General features: G+C 35.1%; 1 protein-coding gene across 1 annotated transcript in view; it reads left to right on the top strand.

The window, feature by feature from the left end:
• LOC108973161 (diacylglycerol kinase 1) overlaps positions 1-22,914 on the top strand; it is a 193,514-nt gene that overhangs the window by 148,029 nt on the left and 22,571 nt on the right. The window contains exons 11-17 of the mRNA XM_018940226.1: positions 2,114-2,245; positions 6,138-6,349; positions 15,808-15,939; positions 17,094-17,259; positions 17,349-17,435; positions 17,685-17,899; positions 20,883-22,100. Coding sequence (XP_018795771.1) covers positions 2,114-2,245; positions 6,138-6,349; positions 15,808-15,939; positions 17,094-17,259; positions 17,349-17,435; positions 17,685-17,899; positions 20,883-22,100 — 2,162 coding nt within the window. The remainder of the gene's footprint in view (positions 1-2,113; positions 2,246-6,137; positions 6,350-15,807; positions 15,940-17,093; positions 17,260-17,348; positions 17,436-17,684; positions 17,900-20,882; positions 22,101-22,914) is intronic.

Raw genomic sequence — 22,914 nt, 5'->3', positions numbered from 1 at the left:
TATTAAAATTCACCCCTTAGAAACATTTCTTATAAATAAATACTTGAAGCAAGAAACTGAAATTATTGGTTAAATATACTACCTAGCTGACATAAGCCACAGATGGCGCTGCAATCTAATTATATCAATAAGGTGTAATGATTATTTATTTAATTAATAAATTAACCAAGATTCATCAGATATATTTCTAATACATATATACTTTTAAATACATTTTAAAATTATTTATTTTAGTAAAAACCTCAGAGACGAAAAATTGTAGTAACAGATTTTTGGCTACGCGCCCAAAAATTTAATGAAATCACAATTTTTGAAAACTCTTAGTAGGAAATAGTTTTAATTTCACAAAAAATCTTTATATTATATATAAAAAATACGTGTCACGTTGTCTGTCCGCGATGGACTCCTAAACTACTGAACCGATTTTAGTAAAATTTAGCACACTATATCCGGTTCGAACTAACTGAGAAGATAGGATAGTTAAGACAATTCGTAAATAAAGAATACAGTAAAAGCTCTCTTAAATGGACGCCTTATTAAGCGGGCATCTCCATTAACCATGGACATTGTTGATGTGTATTAAATAGAATCTATTAAGCGGACAACTCTATTAACTGGTCAGAAACGCTGGTAACCATTCATTGAGAAATTCTTTATTATTTAGAATGAATTTATTTGTGTAAACATATTCAAAATTAAAATACAAATATACAATCTCTTGGATTCTTATGACCTGAAAGGATAAAAATTGGCAAAATTAGCAAGACACTTTTTCGGTTTGTATGGCAGCTATATGTTACAGTGGTCCGATATCGACAGTACCGAGCAGCTTCTTGAAGAGAAAATGGCGTTTGCAAAGTTTCAAAACCATATCTTAAAAACTAAGAGACTAGTTCCTATATATACAGACAGACGGACAGACAGATGGACGGAAATTGCTAAATTGACTAAGCTCAACACACTGGTCATTTGTATATAATGTATGTATATACTTTATAGGGCTCCGACGCTTCCCACTGGGTGTTACAAACTGTGGACACATCACTAAACTCAGCCTTACTTCACATTTACTACAGTTAGGACAGCGTTGCGTTTCAATATAAAACGTTTACGTTGTAAAATATATGAACCACTTTTCTTAAAGAATATAACCATATTTTAGTTTGTTCAGAAGCCAATTGTTGCATATAAGGAATTCGAAACTCTGAAAATCTTATCAAAATGAAAACCTTACATAGGTGAAGCACATTTTTCAAGTAATACGATCTAATCAAATTTGAACCGAACTGCTAAAATATATGTTCGCGGAAAATTTTTTTATAAATCTATATTATCGCCTTCAAAATATGGTTTTGAGCCAATACAAGCATGCCAACTTCATATTTGCGATACACTTGTTATAACCCTTGGCTGGGATTTCCTTCAGTGCTCTCCGCTAATTTTGATTTATAGGTTTCGATTCATTTTTGGAGCGCCATTCCTTAGATTGTTAGCACAAACTCGTTGTTATTAATATAATATAATATAATACATTTTGTTTTGCAACGTAATAATACTTGTACAACCAATTTATGATGAAAAACATATTTCTTGATTATTTTTGCTTTGCGCTCGGAGTAGACAAGTCCGATTCATATTTGATCAGGTGCTGTATTTTTCTTCTCCAGGTTTCTGAAGCTATTGTTTTTAAGTTCAATATCTAAGCTATTTTGTAGCTTGATTATATTATAAATCGCAGGTATGTGCATTAGGGTGATGCTGAAAAAATGTAAAATAACATTACTGTGAACTTCAAAATTCTCTTTAACGGTTTGTTCAGTATCATTGCCTTAAGCGGGAACATAAATGTCACAAGTAAGACAGCTCTGTGTCCTAAATGAAATTTTCCTCAACCCTTAAATAAACTTTAAATATCCATCGGAAGTACACACTCATATATATAATTAAATTTGATTGCAATCGCTGCTTCGCATCCTTCCATGTTTTTTTTTTTTTAATATTGCCATTACGCTCGTTTATGCTTTCAATCATTTAGATGTTTGTATGTGTATGTATATCTATTCCAATTCAATACACTAAAACTATATTTTTTGTCTTTATGCTTTCATTGCAGGCGTTGACAATACGGCACTGAAGGAGGATGGCATTCATGTGTGGCGCTTAAAACATTTCAGCAAGCCAGCATATTGTAATCTCTGCCTGAATATGTTGGTCGGCCTCGGCAAAAAGGGTCTCTGCTGTGTGTGTAAGTACAAGTTCGACACAAACATACAATACGTATATACATAATAGTGGGTGTGTGTGTTGCACTTGCATGTGCCTTAGTGCATTTCCGGTTCGTGATGAAGTTCGCTTTAAACGCCGGAAATTCAAATAACTCTGTAAGTGAAAAGTTAAATTGCAACGGGCTGGCTGACGGGAAGCGACGGATAGATGGGTATTTATTTAAATTTACATTTTCCAAATATGCAACTGCAAGCACATACGTGCATGTGTGAGCGTGAGAGTGTGTGTGTGTTGCGTTCATGCGTTTGTTGGCGCTTATTTGTTTGCACAGTCGAATGCATTACATTTGCCGGAAATCATTCGGCACGTGAATTGCTTCAAGAAATTGCTTCATATGCATTTACATAACTGCCTACACAAGCGAGCGAAAACAACTCAAATTTAGTCTAATGAATTTTACATCGGAGCGAATTTGCATAAACAAAATAAGTTCGTTAGTCATGCACAATTTAAATTAAATTCCAGTATTCTCCATCTAAATGCATGATAGTAAAATCAAATGTGGGGTAAATGTAATATAACAGTACTATAATATTTCAGTTAAGAGTCTGATTATTTGCCTATTCAGAAAATTACACTAAATACTATTATTAATTTCGTTAAGTCATTTACTTTACTAAATCACAACCTAATCTAGTCTTAGTCTTAATAAAAGTCGGTCAAAAGTCATCTTGATGTTCATGGTTTCTTGGAATACCGTATTAAGGTCCACTATAAATTTGTACTCCAAGGTTCAAACGGTAAATAAGAAACACTATTCACGATTTTGAGAGATATATGTATATAAATTAATTCGTTAAAATGACCAGCTTTGCGTCATCGCCTTTGAGCATGACTGTGACCGACTTTTGATGCAAACTCGAATACTCCTCGATAACCCCGAGAGTTATCGCTCAGGCATTGTACTTGCCATATTTGGTTCGCCTGTGACTTCTTTATTCTTTCGGGACAGAAACAAAATTAACCGCATCGGAGAACGCGCTATGAGTCCGCTAAGGCCACTAAAAACATTCGCTGAAAACCACCCAAACCGCGAATCAAAATAATTGTGCCGAAATGGAATCATCGTTGGCATGCTTGCATTGTCTCAGGAGCCTTCTTCGATGCCTTTGTGGCCTGGCACGGTATAACAGTAGCTTTCATTTAAAGCTTTTTAAAAGTTAGGAGTTAACAGAGTTTTAATGGGAGAGCCATAATCTGACTGGGCGATTCAGATGTTTTATAGACACTAATCATATTATTCCGAAAGCATTATTACTAAATGGTTAGCAACTGAACTCTATATATCTTAGAGAAAACGTACAATATACTTACCAAGAAAAATGGAGAACGCGCTGAAAAGAACATGAGCTATTTATTAAAAAGTAAAAGCTACTAAATAGTTTATTTTTCTACATAGAGATTTACATAGGCAACCGAAATCGACTGGATTTTTGTCACCGAAATCCTTGTCATCTTACAGTTCCACGGAGCGGAAATTTTGCACGAATCCAAATCTGATGAATATGGTAATTGATCGATTGCATTCATTGCATTTTTGGCTTTAAATTTGGTCACATACGTGGCTCGTTGCGATGCCAAACCATGAATGCCATCTTGATTTTGAGCGATTTTGGCATGTTATCTTTTTTTTTTTTTTTCTTTTAGTTCATTTTTCCCCCTCTATTCCGATGATTGTTGACTTGTTTACATGTCAAACTCATAAAGCGATGTCTTATCAGCAGTTATAATGCTTTCCATGAATATGAGATCAGAATTCGCACGACCAAGGATGTCCAAAGAGACCTATTTACGGCACTCTTCTTGAAAAATATTCAGCTTTATCTGGACGAGTCGAACAAGAACACGTTTCATACCCAAAATATTTTCAAAACTTATTCGAACGGACTCGCAAGAGATGTCGAGCTCTCTTGACATTTCTCTAACGCTTGCCTGTGATATTCAAGCACCATATCCTTTACTGTTTTAATAAGTATCCGTATAACCATTAGTAAAAGAGGTCAAAGGTCGTCCAGAACGAGGTATGTCTTCAACGATCGGCCGTCTTTGAAGTCTTTGTATCACATGTAGGCTTATGGATTTGATAAAACTGAATCACCGTAAGCCTTTTAGCGTTGTCCTCTGACCGATCCAAATCAAGTTCGTATATGGAAAACTTTTACTTTTTGGTTATTTTTGGTATTTTTAGAGTATTATAGCAGCCGCAGTTAACTCTTTAAGTTAATCCCTTTAAGCAAACGACAATTATACTTTTTTTTTGCAATTAATACATTTACAATAATTTATACTTTTTAATGAATATGGCTTAAATTAAGACTCATACACTTGTATGTTATTATTATGTTATTGCAACAGTTGACGAAACTTTTCGAGATCCCTTATATCGTATAATGGATCGAATGGATCGAAATATCGGTATTTCCAAAATAATCCACAAACAAATTATTTGTAAGAAGCAAACGATATAACAGGTCAATTGACAAGCGCCCGCCCAACACATAAATGGCGCTACTAGCATTAAATCCATATATAAATTTGACAGCTGTGGGATGATTAGGATGATTGTGAATTATATAATTTTGATTGAGACAACTTTTGTTTTTGGAAAAAAAATTTATATAATAAAAAGGAATTAAGCGTATTAATAAAATATAGTTTTATTGAAGAGAAAAATACAGTTGAATCAAAAACTTGACTTGATGACTAGTTTCCAGAAATTATCTCTGAAAAAAACCCATAAAGGATTTGTGTTTTTAGATATTCAAGCGTATGTAGAAACCCTGAATTTTTTCGTCGATATGTGATAGTGAATGAAACATGGCTCCATCATTTCGCTCCGAAGTTCAATTGGTAGTCATCCGACTGGACTGCACATGGTGAACCCCCACCAAAGCGTTAAAACGCAATAGTCGACGGGCAGGGTTACCGCAACTGAGTTCTGGGCATATGATATACTTTTTTATTGACTTCCTTGAAAAGGTCGAACATGAATAGCGACAAATACAAAGCGTCATTGGTCCGTTCAAGGGATGAAACCGCCGAAAATGGTCGCATTTGGAGAACAAGAAAGTGAAAGACAATGCACCAAGTCACAAGTCAGTGAATGAGGGAAAAAGTCCACAAATTGAGCTGCCAATTGCTTCTGCAACCACCGTATTCATCAGATCTGGCCACCAGCGACTATTTCCCGTTCTCAGATCTCAAAAGAAATTTTCGCCAAAAAAGTTTTGCTATGGTAGGCTAGAAACTTTTCAATTGACCTGTTAAAACTTCATTACAAACTTAAATCTAAAAAAAGATAAATATAAAAAAAGATTTATGAGTAAAATAAATGTATTTCAAATAAATAAAATATAATAATAATATACATATGTAGCAGTATAAGTAAATAGCTACTTGAAAAAACATTTCCAGTCAATAAAATTCTATTGCGTGCATTTGCATAAATTAGCCATTAAAGTCAATCGAATGTACTTATATAAACGCATGTAGGTGGTACGCACATACACAAGCACAAACACGCACAAACCCGTCAAGTGAGTAGCAGAAAACTCGCAAATACCCAAGTGCGTATAAAAAACTTTACGAGTTGACACGAATTCGCAATTAACAAATGTTGCTGACATGTGTTTATTTTTCTCTTCTCTTCCTCGCACCGCTCCATGCAAATGTTTGCGAACGCTGGTCATACAATACGCTTTCCAATGCAATACACAAAAATAAAAACAACAACGCGAATTTATTATGGGCACTCACCGCTATGCTGATGATGTCAATGCTGCTGACAACTTCTGATTATGGCCAACAACAATAACAAATACCAACAATAATATCAAATATTACAACAACAGTATGCAAATACACGGTGCACGAACGTTGCGTGCAACGTGCTCCACCCTCCTGCATCACCACCTACGTAAAAACAAAGAAAGCCAAGGGTGGCGGCGACATGTTGCATCACTGGGTCGATGGCAATTGCTACGGGCGCTGCTCCAAGTGTCGCAAACGCATTAAGGCATATCACGGCATCACCGGCTTGACGTGTCGCTGGTGCCACATGATGGTAAGTAGTACCTACTATATGTTGCCTGTATATTATATTTATAATTTTTGTTGTTGTTCTGAGTGATAGCAGTCAATTTGAACCGCATGTGTGTGTGAGGTAGTGGCGGGAAGCAAAATTGGCATAGAGATATTGAGCTGTAAATAGTTTATGGCTTTGCCTTCCTTGAATCAGCTATCGCCTTCTTAGGTGTGCTCTTTTATCCCTTAGGAAATATATATTGAAATACTTAATCACACATACATACATACGCATAAGCTGTTGAAGCTGAGTGTTAAGCCTTAAATTAGACGAGGAAAGATAGCTGCAAGCACACATATATAAATGAAAGTATGAGTGAGTAGATATTTTATGCACAGTTAAGCATAAGTAGCTTCACCTAGTAGGCAAACACACAGAAAGGAAAGCAACAAACTGCCGTATCAAGTATGTGCGTGTGTGTGACTGCTATAGTAAGGCTTTGGCTTGACTTTCAGCGGTGTATTACTCATGGATGTAAGTGCAAATGCTTAGAGGAGGGCATGCTAGGCGTCTGCGAGAAATTTTGCACCCGCTTTTAACATTAGTCCTTCATGATAACCAAAGTTTATCGATTGAAAAGATAGCGCTTTCCAGTACAATTCTGTGCTTGAAGTCAAAGGAATACAAAATGCTTATGAGGGTGATGTATGCATTCAGTTTGTACGGCTCAAAGCAGGTTATGTTGGTTCGTTTTAATTGCTGCTATCGGCTGGGTCTATAAAAGATGCTTATAAATTTCTCTCTTGTGTTTCCCAAATTGGAATAAACTTTCATAAAAATGTTAATTTTATTTCATTTATTTGTACTTCGACAAATAATATCATCTCTGTTCCGGGTTATTTTAATTCCACTAAACGCAAAATTCCACACAAAAAGATTGTTCCCTTGTGGTAAGCCATGGGAACATATTTCACAACGAACAAACATTTGGAACGAATCAGGCTATAAGTTCCCTTATATGTTCAACTAACCAAAACTGGTTATTTCGTGTAGCGGCAGAATTCAGCCGAGTTGACACTCCTTGGCCGAATAAAAATTCGGGTCCGTTCCGTTTGCGTAGACCCGACCTATGATCCCTTCCTAAACATAGTTATAAGTTATGACCCCTTTGCACAAATCAGACAATAATTAACGTAATTTAATATCTCCAGAGAGATGTTTACATAGTCTATGAAAAAACCACGGAACTCTCACTTAAATTCATATACTACATTTATGTAGTATCATTGTTCGCTAATTTCGCAGATTTAGATGATGAAACAGTAAAATATGTGAAATCGGAAGTTTTTTAAGAAATAAAAGGAAGAGAAGGAAATGTCCTATAGTCTACTAACTCATATCCAAGTATATGTAAACTTAATGTGACCATTTAAACAGCACAAGAGCGCTAATATGAGCAAAAAGTATTAAGACTTAGTTCATAATTTTAAAAGTCTTTATTTATTCTTCAAAATATATATTATGTTGTCTCCCTTAAAGTAATCACCCTTGGCCACAATACTACCAACGTTTTTTCCAATTGTTAAAACAAATTTCCGGAATAGCCTTCAATGCGCGTGGCGTTTCACGTTCGATGTCTTCAGTTGACTCAAAACGGTTACCCCGGAGCATATGTTCGAGTCTGCTGAATAGCCAGAGGACACACGGAGCTGAATCAGGCGAATATGGTGGTTTCGGCATAATATTGCTTAAAAATTTGTATAAAAAAAACCGGAAGAGTCAATACAGACGGTGCCTTACCGTGATACAAAAACAATAGTTGGCCCATAATTCCACCCTCTTTTTACAAAAAATAGTATTCCCTGGTTAACATTGCGGTCGATCGGCACTTTTCAAAGTGCACCACACTCTGCTTTAAAGGTTTTAAAGGTTTTTTCTGCTTCGGCTCATCTTTGCCGCCATATTCGGACGATTAGTCGTCTGCTTTCGGGTCGCATAGACCCAGTACTAATATATGTATTTCAAGACATCCTGCTAGTCGGAAGGCATTGCTTCACAGACGGTAGTGGGAGGCTTTAATCGTGCTTACACTTGTCTTAGGCCCAAATAATCTTTCAAATGGTTCTTAAAAATATTTTTACAAGGTGCGTTCCAAAGTAAACAGGACTTAAAAAAAATCAAATGGTTTGTCGGCAAAATCAATTTATTTTATTCAAAATAGTCTCTTTCTGCTTCAATACAGCTTTTTGCACGGTTGGCCGGTAATGGCCGCCAGTACGCCGGTGGAAGCCTTTTTAATGACTATACGTCTACATATCGCTTTCCTTTCATTGACAAATGGATTTTTCCGAAAAGGCAGAAGTCGCACGGTGCCATATCAGGTGAATATGGGGAGTTGTTAATGATTAAAATGTGATTTTTGGTCAAATAATCGGTCACAAGCGTCGACCGCCAACTTTCATCTTCGCAATATTCGGGACACGGCGCACCAATGAACACGGCGCACCAAACGCTTGAAAACTCCAAGGTAGAATACCGCATTTCCATTTCCATGAATTTCAGTGATGATTTCGAATTTTGATTGGCCGATATGTAGGTCGTCAATTATGTCCTCACGACCATTTTGAAAACGTTGAAACCACTCGTGCACTCTGCTAAGTGATAGACAATCATCGCCATAAACTTGGTTCAGCAATTAAAACGTTTCGGTAAAAGTTTGACGAATTTTAAAACATATTATATAATGTTCGAAGCGCATTTTCGCACCGATAACACAAACGTACTGACACTTAAAATGCAATAATTTCATTTCCAGTCAAAAAAATGTCATGAACTTCCCATAGGACAATCGATAAAGATAGCAGAGTCTAACGCACCAGTCGACATATAGATACAAAAAGTCCTGTTTGCTTTGGAACACAAATTGTATAAACAAAGCATCAATAAAATTCGTCTATCTCCTCCCCCAATATATTCCGCCTATGACACTGTCTGCCTATTAGCGTATGGATTGTGTGAGCAACACATAAGCATTATGAACCTACAAAGGTAATTACCATCATTAAGTATGCCATTTACGAATTTGTATCAAAATCACTACATTTCGGAAATATTTGTAGTTGTACGAATGGTGTTTTGAGTAGTTAATTAGGATATAATGTTTGAAATATTGCAATTTCGCACATTAAGGCGTTTAATTGTAAGACAATTTAGCACTCAACAAATCAAGAAAGGTGTCTGAATAAGCTTAATAAATTAAAGTATACACTAAAACATAAGATCAAATTTTATAGGATAAATACAATATTTATATGCTTCAGTTATCGTTTTGAATAGCGATGGAATTAATAAATCTCTCCGGAAGGGGTTTAGAAGAAAGCACAATTAAGCTAAGCTTAATAAAACTTAAATAATAAGATTCATAAATGTTACCATCTTTTTTCAATTATATATATTTATTTGATTTGGAGTTAAATATTTAGGATTATTAAAATTCAAAAATATTTCAAAAGGAGTAAAAGCGGAAAACGTTATACACATTGCTAGACTGCAACTTTCATAAATTTTTTGAATAAAGTTAGAAAGTGTTGCCAACTTTATGTCATTTCTATATATATCTATCTGAAATCAGCAGAATCGAACCATTCCATAAGACATAAAGAGTTAAAAAAAAGATCTCCATTTTGATTTTGTTCGGCCAGTTTTATATATAGGTTTTTGAGTTACCAATCTTCAGGGCAAACTTGATATACCCTAATATACCCTATTGAGGGTATAAATATTTAAATACATTGTTACAAAAGTTTGTTTTTTGGACTAGTGATTTAGTTTTATTATAATGGTAAGAGTTTACTGTTATGTTATAAAAATTCAAGAGATCGCCGCGGTTGGCTCATATAAAATCCCACCCAATTTTCGGCAACTTTTTGCAGCAATTTGGACCTTATACCAGACATAACGCACCAATTATTCTTTTCCCAGGCCTCAATTGAGTCGAGCTTATTTGCGCAAGCCACGACGCGAGATAATGCGCTCACTAAGAGTTTCCATTAAAAAATTGAGTGTTTCGTTGAACATATAGCATGAAACGGATTCTTGTTCGAACTAAAGGTCGTACATGAAAAGCAAGAAAAAGTCATATATATATCGATATATATAAATATATATATATATATAAAATATATATATATATATATACCATTCGCCATTAACACCAACATTTTGAGGAAATATGAACCAATGATTCCCTCTACCCATAGGCCACACCAAACAATGACTTTTTGTGGATGCCACGGCTTCTCAAAAATGGCTTGTGAATTATCAGCACTCTAAATGCGACATTTCTTTTAATTAACATACTCATTCACCCAAATGAAAACTTCATCCCAGAACACGAATGGACATTGATTCATGGGGGTCTTTTGTGAAATTATTTATAGTTACTCGAATTCTTGGCTCCTCTATGCGATTACGCCAAATATCTGGTCAAAATCATCATTAGTGAATAGTATATGCAAATGTTTTTGATGGTTACAAATTATTCAAAGAGTGTCGAGAAAGCACTGTCAGGACGGCTGAAAACCTAAGCTCATGATCACAGTCACAGATCTTACTGGCGTCGTTAGCAAATCAGAAGGAGTAGTGAAAACCATTTCGAAAGATCATTTGTGCCTAAGACTATTTTGTTTTTCGTCACATTTTCAACCAATATCGTGCCGCAATCACCGCATTCGCCTTATTTATTTCCGAGTGACTTCTGACTATTCAGTAAACTCAAACAACCGCGATGGGAAACCGTTTTGAGTCAACTGAAAATATCCATTGTGAATCGCATTAAAAGCCGTATTGCTTTTTGCTCATTGTAATATATACGAGGCCAAATTGAAATAGTACCTTATATTTTGAAATAGCACTTAATAAAAATACAGAAAATTGCAGACTCAGAAAATGAAGTTAACAGAAAATGCTTACCAGAAGCTTCCAAAACTTAAAGATAATGTTTCTAGTTAATAATACTTTTACATTATGTAAGAAGATAATCCTGCGCAACTTAAATAAAGTACTTTATTCTATTTGCCACGCACTTTGAAAACTTGGTCGATTTAGCCCCTCCCTACAATTGCAACTTGAAATAAAATGCACAATTTTCGTGAGAGTTTTCCATTTAAATGCCATTCGGTGGTGTCTCCATAATTTTTACATATACCCGCCACGCAGCTGTCAGCTCAAATCGTTACGCAGTACCTGCCACGTGCGTGGCACTGGTTTGCTAGTACTTTGTCGTCTCAAACGCGCACCTTAGCTGTAGCAAAATCCACTCATTGACGGTGCCTTCGCTCCGTGACGCGTATTGCCGCGTTGCAGCACTTGAAATGTAGAGACTCTGTTCCCGCCTCTCGCTCACGACAGCACGACACTTGCGGCATTCCCATGCCGCCAATCAAAGTCATTTGCCTTGGTTTGGTTGGGGATTCGTTAGTCGTTTTGTGACAGCTCTCTTATGTTTGCATTTGTTTATTGCATTTACATACGTATTTATGCGGGAATTTGCATCTATTCACGGTATAATGGCATTCATGCGCTCCGCTCACAGATTTACATAAGCTTGTATGTGTATAAGTGAATTTATGCGGTGAGCTGCGTAACATATGTGTGTGTGTTCCCCCAACTTTATTGACAGCAATTCGCAATTTTAATTTGACATGCAATGTTGCAACAATAATAACACACTTAACTTGCTGTACAGCATACTGTTGCAATATGCATTTGCATTTTCACATCCCCTCCACTTGCGCTTCAAGCTCCCCTCGGCGTCGTGTCACTTGTCGCTTGTCTATTATATCTGCCGTCACTTGATTGCTGCTGTTTTTGTTATTTGTTTATTTTCGAAATTGCAACACTGAAGCAAAAGGAGTAATTGTTATTTTCTTGTTGTTGTTTGGTTTGTGTTAGGAATTAGCGTGTGCCACGCGAATGACAATACAACATAATGGCATAAATTTAGAAATTACAAGCTATTCAATTGCCCATGGCGCCATTTGTGGCTTTGCTTGTTAATTGGTTTGCACTTTAATTTTCAATACACCGAAAAGTGCGGAAATTTTACTCTTTTTTAGTAAAAGGTTATTTCGGGTGTAGCCGAACAAATCATATTCTTGCAACTCGCAAGAATCGAAGTTCGGGAAATTGCTTCAGGTGATAGCAAAATTTTATATTACACAAGTAAGGAAGGGCTAAGTTCGGGTGCCACCGAACATTTTATACCCTCGCATGATAAAGTGATAATCGAGATTTCAGGCGTGGTACCGATTTCACCCATATTTCACCCATATTTAGTATATGTCATCACGGTGTTAAGATAATATTATATACCGAATTTCATTGAAATCGGTTGAGTACTTCCTGAGATATGGTTTTTGGTCCATAAGTGGGCGACGCCATGCCCATTTTCAATTTTTAAAAAAAACCTGGATGCAGCTTCCTTCTGACATTTCTTCCGTAAAATTTAGTGTTTCTGACGTTTTATGTTAGTCGGTTAACGCACTTTTAGTGATTTTCAACATAACCTTTATATGGGAGATGGGCGTGGTTACTGTCCGACTTCTTCCATTTTTGAACTGTATATGGAAATGCCTAAAAGAAATGACTCTATACAGTTTGGTTGACATAGCTATAGTAGTTTTCGAGATATGTACAAAAAAGTTAGTAGGGGCCGGGGCCACGCTCACTTTTCCAAAAAAATTACGTCACAATATTCCCCTCCCTAGTGCGATCCTTCTTTATAGGTTTTCGGTTTCCGCCATTTTGTGGGCGTGGCAGTGAGTCGATTTTGCCCACTTAACCTTCTTATGGAGCCACGAAATACGTGTACCAAGTTTCATCATGATATCTCAATTTTTACTCAAGTTACAGCTTGCACGGACRGACGGACAGACAGACATCCGGATTTCAACTCTACTCGTCACCCTGATCACTTTGGTATATATAACCCTATATCTGACTCTTTTAGTTTTAGGACTTACAAACAACCTCTTACCACCTCAGGATCTTCCAATCCTGATATTAGTTATATAATCGCTGGGCCAAGTTTTCGCTCAAATGAGCTAAGGGAAGTATTGACATAAGTACATACCATTATAAGAGAAGGATTATCCCTTAACTGCAGTTATATAGTATATATCATACATTGACCGAGATTTTCGATCAAAACTCAACTATAGATACCGAAGTCTGAATATGCGGTAGCTAGGGGCTTGAACAGCTTTTATTGGATTTAAACAATTTTTGCTTAAAAGGTGGCATACTTTAAATTAATAATAATTCCTACAAAATGTGATTTCACCAAAAAGTAGGCGGTGTCACACCCATCGCCTAATTTTAACACCGGCTCCCATAAAGCCGTCTCATATCATATCGTGTGTCAAATTTTATGTCTCTACTACTTTTTGTAGTTTCTAACAATACCGTTATATGTGGAATTGGTGGGGTTGTCTTTCCATTTCATCGATTTTCCCATTATCATAAAAATGGTTGGAAATGGTTATTTTGTGCAAATTTTATTGATGAAGCATTAATGATTTGGAGGTTAAAGACATTAAACTTATAACGGTTGGGTTTTCAAAGATTTTCAAACTACAGGTACCCAAATTTGAGTTCTGTAACTTAATTTATTTCTTAATTATGGTACTACGTATTCCCGCATACAGTTTGGAACATATTTACGAAGTTTCAACAAGATATCTTAGTTTTTACTCACGTTACAGCTGACATGGACAGACGGACAGGCAGTCACTCTAATTTCAACCCGTCTCATCGATGTGATCATTTATATACAAATATATATAATCTTATATATGTATACCTAGACTAGCTGTAGGTGATAGGAACAACCGTTAGGTGAACAAAACTATTATATTCTGTTCCGACTATTTGTAAAATTATAAAGACACTAAACTGAATATAATTTATGATTAAAATAATAGGTTAGAAATAATTTCACAAACCTCATACTCTTATTACCACTCAGTAAAAAAAACAGCAGGGTCTTCAGAAACCCCTTCAAATCTGTCCCTTTTAGTCGGTTTAATCTTACTTCCAAAAATGAAAAAGCAAATTCAAATAGATCCGCTGCATTCCACGGGTTTTTAGTAGTTTTAGTGCTACTGTACTGATTTTTTACCGACAATTTTCCTAAGCGGACTAACTCTTTCAAATAAATTAAAACATATATTGCTAGGTAACAGCCGCCTTATTCGTACCAAGGTAATTGAATCTTTTGTTAAAACCACGTCGAGTTTTTGTGCAAAACATCCAACTATAATGTGGAAATTGTAACTGAGTAAATGTTATTCGGGTCCGCTTTTCGTAAATTTAAATAAAGAATTCAGATAGTTGAAGTAAGGCTGGTTTTCTATGTTTTATTTGGATAAGTTGGGTTAGAATAGATTAAAAAAAAACAGAAATTTATAGTTCAGAACTTGAAATGCTTGAAACTCATCTTTATAGAGTCTGAACTTTTCCTGAAAAATTTTAAATATAAAAACTTTTTAACGAACAGATGCACGGGAAGACGTATTGCATGAGTCGCAATGGAACTATAGCCTACAAAGACTACCAGTAACTCAAAACTGTAAAATTTAGTTCTCGTCTAATTCTATAGATATAACATCAGCTGACATAAAAATTTCAATAATCATATATTCAAGCAACTAATCCTCAAAATAAGATCCTTAACGAAGAAAAGAAAGAATAAGTATCCATTTTAATTTGAAAGCTGCTTCTCAACTAAGCTCCGAACTGCCTAACGACCACACCCGCTCGCGGGCATATATGTATTTCAGAGCCAACTTGTAATTTAAACGAAATTAAAACAGTGTCGATGCGTAGAACATTTGAAAATTTTACACTAACGAGATTCTAATCCAATTAATTAGCTGAGAAATTATGAGCCCAATATAAAAGCAATAAACCTCAAGTAATTTAAATTAGTTTTTGTATGACAGAAGAAAGAAATACATTATAAATGATAAAATTGTGCTAGTATAGAAACTGTAGTTAGCTCTCGCTTCCCGCCTCCAGAAATGTGGGTTTCCTTTTGTAGTTGTTAACTAACAGATAAATACTATTTTGTGTGTGTGTAAAATTATACTATATAACTATATAGAACACGTGTTCAATATTTAACGCCAAAAATGCGCAAGTGACACAAGCACAATGCCATCCACTGTAGTTGGCTCGTGCAGCTGCTTAAGCGAATGTGTCACATTTCGACAGCTGCGTGGACATTTATGCTAATTTGAAAATGTCGTTAGAAACATGTCTTCGCTGTATTTTCTTGTCCTCTTATTATCCTTAAACTCTAAAAAGTTTTCTTTCTTAAGTTGCTTGTTTTTCAATTTCGCATTTTACGCATTTCATTTTCGTTTCAATTGCACGCGCTCGCCTTTGAAATCCGTGAAATTATCAAATTTTCCGTTGCATAATCTATTTGTTTTTAGCTACACAATCGCTGCGCCTCTTCGGTCAAAAAGGAATGTACTTTGGGCGAATATGCGGATTTAATTATACCGCCAACGGCCATCTGTCCGGCGGTCTTGGATCGCCAGCGCTCGGTAAATCAAGCGAATAAAGTGAGTTAATTATGCGTTAAGTTTTGTTGGAAAGTATTTTTTTTTTTTTTTTTTTTTTTTTTTTTTTGTTTGTTTTTTTTTTTTTTTTTTTTTTTTTTTTTTTTTTTTTTTTTTTTTTTTTGGATTAGATGAAAAGAAAAAAATAAACTCAATAATAGTTTATTGCAAAAAGCATTTAATTAACTTTATTTCGATTGGTTTCATTTAAATAATTAACTTTTTAGTTCACTCAAAATTAAATTGAATTTAAGTTATCTTGAGCTAAGTGAAGAAAAGTTAAATTAAGTTTAGTTAAGTTAAGTTAAGCTATGTTATGTTAAGTTAAGTTAAATTAATATAATTTTACTTTATTAAATTAAGTAAATAAGTAAACTTAAAAAATTATAATTTGATTTATGTAAAGTTATGTTTAATATATTTCTTCCCTTTTTGATTTATTTTGATTGATTGGAATTGAATTAAATTTATTTACTACTTTAAGTTAAGTTAACTTAACACCATTATATTAATTACAAGTAAGTTAATTTAAGTTAGTTTAATTTACTTCAATTTGGTTTAATTTAAGTTAGGTTTAGTTAAGTTCAGTTAAGTTAAGTTATGCCGAGTTAAGTTAATTATGTTATATTAAGTTAAGGATATTTCAGATGAGTTAAGTTAAATTAAGTTAAATCCATTTTATTAAGTTAATTTTGAAATTTCATCCAAAAATGTTTCATTTTGCAATCGAAATCAATATTGTTTATTAAAAATTATGTATTAACAAAAAATGTATGTAAATCAAATATTTACTTGTATGTATTCACCGAAATCTCACCAAATTTTAAATTAATTCATACACATTGTTTGTCTCTTCCATTCCTCTACCCACGCAATATTTTTAATAACATTCCACCGCAAAAATATAATCGGCAACCACAAATTCCAAAAATTACTCATACGCCACCGCGTCTGTGTACTCATCACGCTTATAAAACCACTCCAATTGGCATATCACCTAACACATCAATCAACAAAATGTGTTATCATGTGCTCGTCCTCAATTATATACAAATTATAAAAATATTTGTGTTTTGAAAAATTATCTATAAATATATATTATATAAATATTTGTCAAAAATTGTTGCTAATATAAGAAATCGCAAATCAATCATCAGGCTACACATTTTCAAATTACACCGCCGAATGAGAGCAGCTGTCCGTTGTTGGTATTTGTGAATCCAAAGAGTGGCGGTCGGCAGGGTGATCGTATATTGCGAAAATTTCAATATATGCTCAATCCGAGACAGGTGTATGATCTCTCGAAAGGTGGACCGAAGGAAGGTAAGCGTTGAATTTTACTAGTGAAGTTAAAATTTTAAATAAAATATCTTTTGATCTCTTTCGCTCTCTTTATGACACTCTTTCTCTAGGTTTGACTTTATTCAAAGACATGCCGAACTTCAAGGTAATTTGCTGTGGTGGTGACGGCACGGTTGGCTGGGTGCTCGAAGCGATGGGTGAGTAAACAATTTTTGAATTGAAAAAATACAAGAGAAAGTTTGAACTCATTGTAGTAACGAGTAATAGGGTACACAAAAGCAAATACAGATTCTAATAACTTTTTAAGCTTTCTGTATGATATTATGAAGATATAATATTGTAAGCACTATTTCATACATATTGAGTTTTTGACAAAACAAAAGCAAACAAAGCTGCGTCACAAGTTTTTTTAGGCCAAATTTCTCACTTCTACTCCATCTACTTAGATTCCATTGAACTCGCCACACAACCGGCCATTGGCGTCATACCACTAGGCACTGGCAACGATTTAGCGCGCTGTCTGCGCTGGGGTGGCGGCTATGAAGGCGAAAATATACCCAAGCTAATGGACAAAATTAAGCGCTCGTCCATTGTAATGTTGGATCGTTGGAGTATTGAGGTGACGAATGCGGCGCCTGTGGCGGAAATACTACGACCAAAGGTGAGTAGGCGGAAAAGTGTGTAAAAACGAAATTAATTGGAGCAAATTTGTGGTGTAAGACCAAAAAAAAAACTCTAATTGCAATATAATTAGAAAACAACTTCGTTAACCTATTGGCTGTCAGCTCTCAACAGCATCTCAAAATATCACTCATACGCCATGGTAGACACTCTTCACTTTGAAAACACGCCACTTCTTACATTTATTTTACTTTTTAGCACTTTGTTCGCACTTTTCAATGTCCTACTGACATTTTAATTGAAATCATCTTTGACTCAATCAACTTTTTGGTGTACACTTTCACTGCGTCATCGCTCGAACTTAGCTGAAGTGATTGCTTGCCACTTGCCAAAATCCAATTAGTATGAAAGCCATTTGATAGCAGCAACTCAGTACAGCACGCGTCAACTGTAAGCTCTGCTTTCAATTGGTTTCGTACTTTAGCTTTCTCTTCAGCTACCGCTCTTCATCTACCTTCGCCACTTTGTTCGCACACCTTTCGTAATCGTTTTACTCCCCTCAGAAGTTCGGTTTAAATGCCTTTACAAATATTGTTTGTCCTCTTAACCCTTTCAGCTCAACTAGTATAAACTGCAGCAAAAAGTTTTATAACGCAAAACTCAAAAACTCGAAAAAAATATCTGATAAAATTAAAATCAATTCGATGGTACAATTCGTATGCTCTCTTGTATCCTTCCTTTTTATACATATTTTCATTGGTTGGGTTTTAGTGCAGAAAGTTAACTTGTGCCAATTTTTAGTCAATTTATCCTTCACCCATGTGTACAAGTGATACACCCTGTTGACCCAAACCTTTGCCAGCAAAAGAAATAACTAGAAAATAGATTAAAATGGATTGCGAACTCACAAGCAATTATAAGCGATTGCATTGAGCTAATCTTTTTGCAATTTCGCAAAGGACAAATTCCGATTTACTTAAATGGCAATGAGTGTGAAAGAGTTTACTCGATTACATATCACTCATACGCCACGTATGATCTAACTAATTCCATGTTGCTCATACGCCTTGTCAGAAAATACAACGATTGTTGGAAATATTAAGAAATATAATAACGATGATATAATATTTCAAAGAAATACAGAGAATTTAATAAAAGTTGAAAATATTGGAATGTCTTGTCAAAAAAAAAAACTAGTCAGCTAGATGTCACTCATACGCACTGGTTTCCAATACTAATAAAGATTAAGTAAATTACAAGTTATAAACTAAATTAACTAAAAACCAAAAGAATTCACAAAATTATTAAAATTATATTTTATTAAAAAAAAATAGATGTGTATAAGAGACAGTATATAAATAATTAAAATAATGGCTTTTTAAAATATATGCTATCAATTTTTTTTCAAAACGCTGTTAACTAACTAACTTAGTAATAATAGTAAAGCGGAATTTTTAAAAAAAAACTCAACACAATATTTCTTAGTTATTTATTATGATTAATTGCAATATTTTTAATCTGAAATATTTCTTTTAACAAAACATATCTTCACATACATTACAATTCAATATTAGGAAGAGATTAAATTTGCTTACTTATACGCCCAGTACGACTTTAAAGTGAACAGAAACGCAAAACCATAATGTGAATTATAAAAATTAATAATATTTAAAAAACTCCAATTTGCTAAATTAAGAAACGTAAACTAAATAAGTAAAGAAAGGCTAAGTTCGGGTGTAACCGAATCATTCTTTTGCAATCTGCCAGCATCAAAGCTGAGGAAATGCCTCACGCACAACGAAAAATTGTTATTATAAAAACACTTTATTTCAATTATATTAAGATAGATCACATATTGACCGATATATGCGGTATAAAGTCACATGGAAGTAAAAAATCTTTCTTTGTCATATACCTCTGTCGGCTAAGAGAATTATTAATCCAATTCAACCCATTGTTGGCACTATTCTCAGAAAAAATGCTCATCGCATTTTAATAAGATATGTATCTCTAAAATTGAGCAATATTTTCAATAACAAGTTCGCAATAAGAACATAGGGTCCATACAAACGGTGTCTGGAAACTAAAACAGTTCTGGTCCGATGTGGACAATTTTTGAACATACGACGACACAACTTAAGGGCATTACTCATTTAAAATTCTATCTGGCTAAATTGATTGATGTTTGATTTGCATACTAGAAAGTGTAAGAATCAGCTGGAAGTAAGAATTGTGTTATATGAAAAATATTCCTCCAGATCGGGTGTAATATTTTATTTCTATGATACATTCAATTACAGATAACACTTTTATTAGGTTTTAACAAGACCGTTATAAGGCTAGTGTGCATAGATATAAATCGAGTTTACCCATTTTCTTAGGGTGGTTAGGGAATCCAAAAATAGCAAATGTGGTTATTTCACCTTAAATGGTGTAGGAGAGAATGTAGACAGAATGTTTACTACAGCGATAATACAACAAAAAAATATTGATTTTTTAAATAGCTATACTAAAAAAATTAATTTTTACATTGTTTAAAATAAAAATAAAATTATTCTTAGTTATTAAATGTGCTGCTTGTGCTTTAACTAGTTCAGCTCCATTTTCAAATAATGTTTAAAATTTAATTTAATTTAATTTAATTTAGTTTAATCACCCTGATTGTGTTTTCATGATGGTGATAGATTCTAAATATATTGAAATTACAAAAACAAAATTACCCTTAACATTTCGCATACACTTCTTTTTAAAAAATCCCAACCTCAATATCACCGAAGCCGCCTAATCTAATCTAGGACACTTTAATCCGCTCATAGGCGCAAAAACATTTTATATACATTTATGGCTTTCAAAAATCTTTTTATTTGAATTACTTTATTATTGCATATCAACACACTCGTGCCTGTATTTATTTATGCACAATGACCCGATGTGTTTTTGAGTTCCACTCAATTCTGCACTAGACTGCAATGAACGCTCGTTTATATGCTTTACATATAATTGACTCATTTCTTCACACACAGGTCACGCTCCACTCAAATATGCAGAAAGTGATTGAGCTATCGCAGAGTGTTGTGGTCGAAAAGGCGCTTYTCGAGAAATTCGAGGAGTTCCACCGCAGTACTAGCGTTTGCATGAACATGTGTAGCGGCAGCAGCAGCAAACAGGAGAACATGACCACAACGGCATCCACGTCATCGATGAATTCGTCGATTACCACGGCAACCGAATACGCCACAGATGCGGTTGGCAGTGGCATGCGAGGTACGAGTGTCGGCGGTGCGGGAAGTGGCATTGCGGGCAATGGTGGTGATGGTAGTGGATGTGGCAATGTGGGTCGCGCAACCAAAAGCATATCAATGTCGACATTCGAAACGAAGCGCACGCTGACAACACTCAGCAATAGTAGCAGCAGTTGCAGCAGTACGAGCACAATTATTAGACAACAAAAGCAACAACAACAGCACGAGGAACAGGAGCGCCAAAGGGAGCGACGCGAACGAACGCAATCAGAAGACTTGCAATCACCTGGCACACCGCAAAAGCCGGAAATGGCTAAAAGCGTCGACGGCGATGCAATTGATGATGCTAGCAACAACAATGACAACGATAAAACGAACAATCGTGTTGTGAATCGCACCGAACGCCATTCAATACACGCGCCTGCGGTGGCAACAGACATTCCAAATAATCCGGCAGCTGAGCAAAAAAGTGAAGTAGAAGCTGCGATGGCGCCAGAACAATTACAGACACCTCCCAGCGCGAAAAGCATATCAACAACAACAGAAAGGGAACATAACGAACTTAGCGCTGCATCGATGAAAGCGACCACCGCTGCAACCATCAGCGCCACTCCTGAAACATCTGCCCCCACCGCACCCATTAGTCACATTAACAACGATATAGAGCTCGCAGCAGCGGCAGTGGCTATAGCAGAGGTATCGACTGCCGCTGACAGCTCGACAGTGCCACACACGCCATTGTCACCGACATCGCCATTACCGATCTCTTCGGCATCGCCCAAATATTCCCCTACACCATCTGGCACCATTGGCGCACCAGAGCCGGAAACATTAGCAGCAGATGCAGAACCCACAACACCGTCCACATTGACTTCGTCCAGCAGTGCAGCAGCGAAAAGTCAGACTGTCATATCTCTGCCCAAACAGATTAAGGTGCAGCCGGAAAAAGATTGCACAGTGCCCTATAATATCATCAACAATTACTTCTCAGTCGGTGTGGTAAGTTTAATCTTTGCAAATTATAAATTTATAAATATTGAACTAGTGTTAAGAAGAATTAACTCACGAAAGGCTTAAACGAAACATTGGAACCATTTTGCTTTATAAGTAATAGATCTAAAGCGCTTTCTACTGACAACCAACAATATTTTAACAAATATGTATATAATGTAATTGAAGCAAATCTTATCTGGTGACCATAGCTGAGTAAGAAGAAATACAAAAAAGAATACAATATGGGCGTATGAAACGAAAAAAAATTTAATCACAATCCCCCTTTAAAAAAAATTAGAACTTAAACTAACAGAAAATACGTTTCAAAGAAAGTATCAGCGAAATGTTCTCAGAGTCTTCAATAAAAATATTTCATACAATAGGGTTGTCACCTTTTAAATTAATAGAAAAACACTGTCAATTTAAAAATAAAATTTTTTATTTAAAAAAAAATAATCAGCTCAGAGCCTTCAATATAAATATACCTAAGGAGAAAGTTGCCACTATTTACTTTAGTAGCAAAACTTTGTTAAATTAAGAAAACACTTGATTTCAAAATAATGCTTTTCCACTAAATACAATTGAAGCAGCTGTTTTCAAAATATTTTTGTTCAGAGTTACCAACCATCAAAAGTAATAATTTACATTTTCATTAATTTACATATTCTTATTTGGCTAAGTATCAACAATCATGCCTATCTTCAACTTTTTTATTAAAGTGATATTTTTTTCGGCGGTGATAATTTTCTCGGCGGCGAAGAGCTGATAAGGTGCATGCATCAGCTTCTTTGCAAAATATGGTCGGACGAAAGCATGCCCA

Source organism: Bactrocera latifrons, unplaced genomic scaffold (assembly GCF_001853355.1).
Source record: "Bactrocera latifrons isolate USDA-ARS-PBARC rearing strain unplaced genomic scaffold, ASM185335v1 scaffold_46, whole genome shotgun sequence".
NCBI lineage: Eukaryota > Metazoa > Arthropoda > Insecta > Diptera > Tephritidae > Bactrocera > Bactrocera latifrons.
The sequence above is the reverse complement of the archived record's forward strand: the minus strand, read 5'-3'. Positions and strand labels throughout refer to the sequence as shown.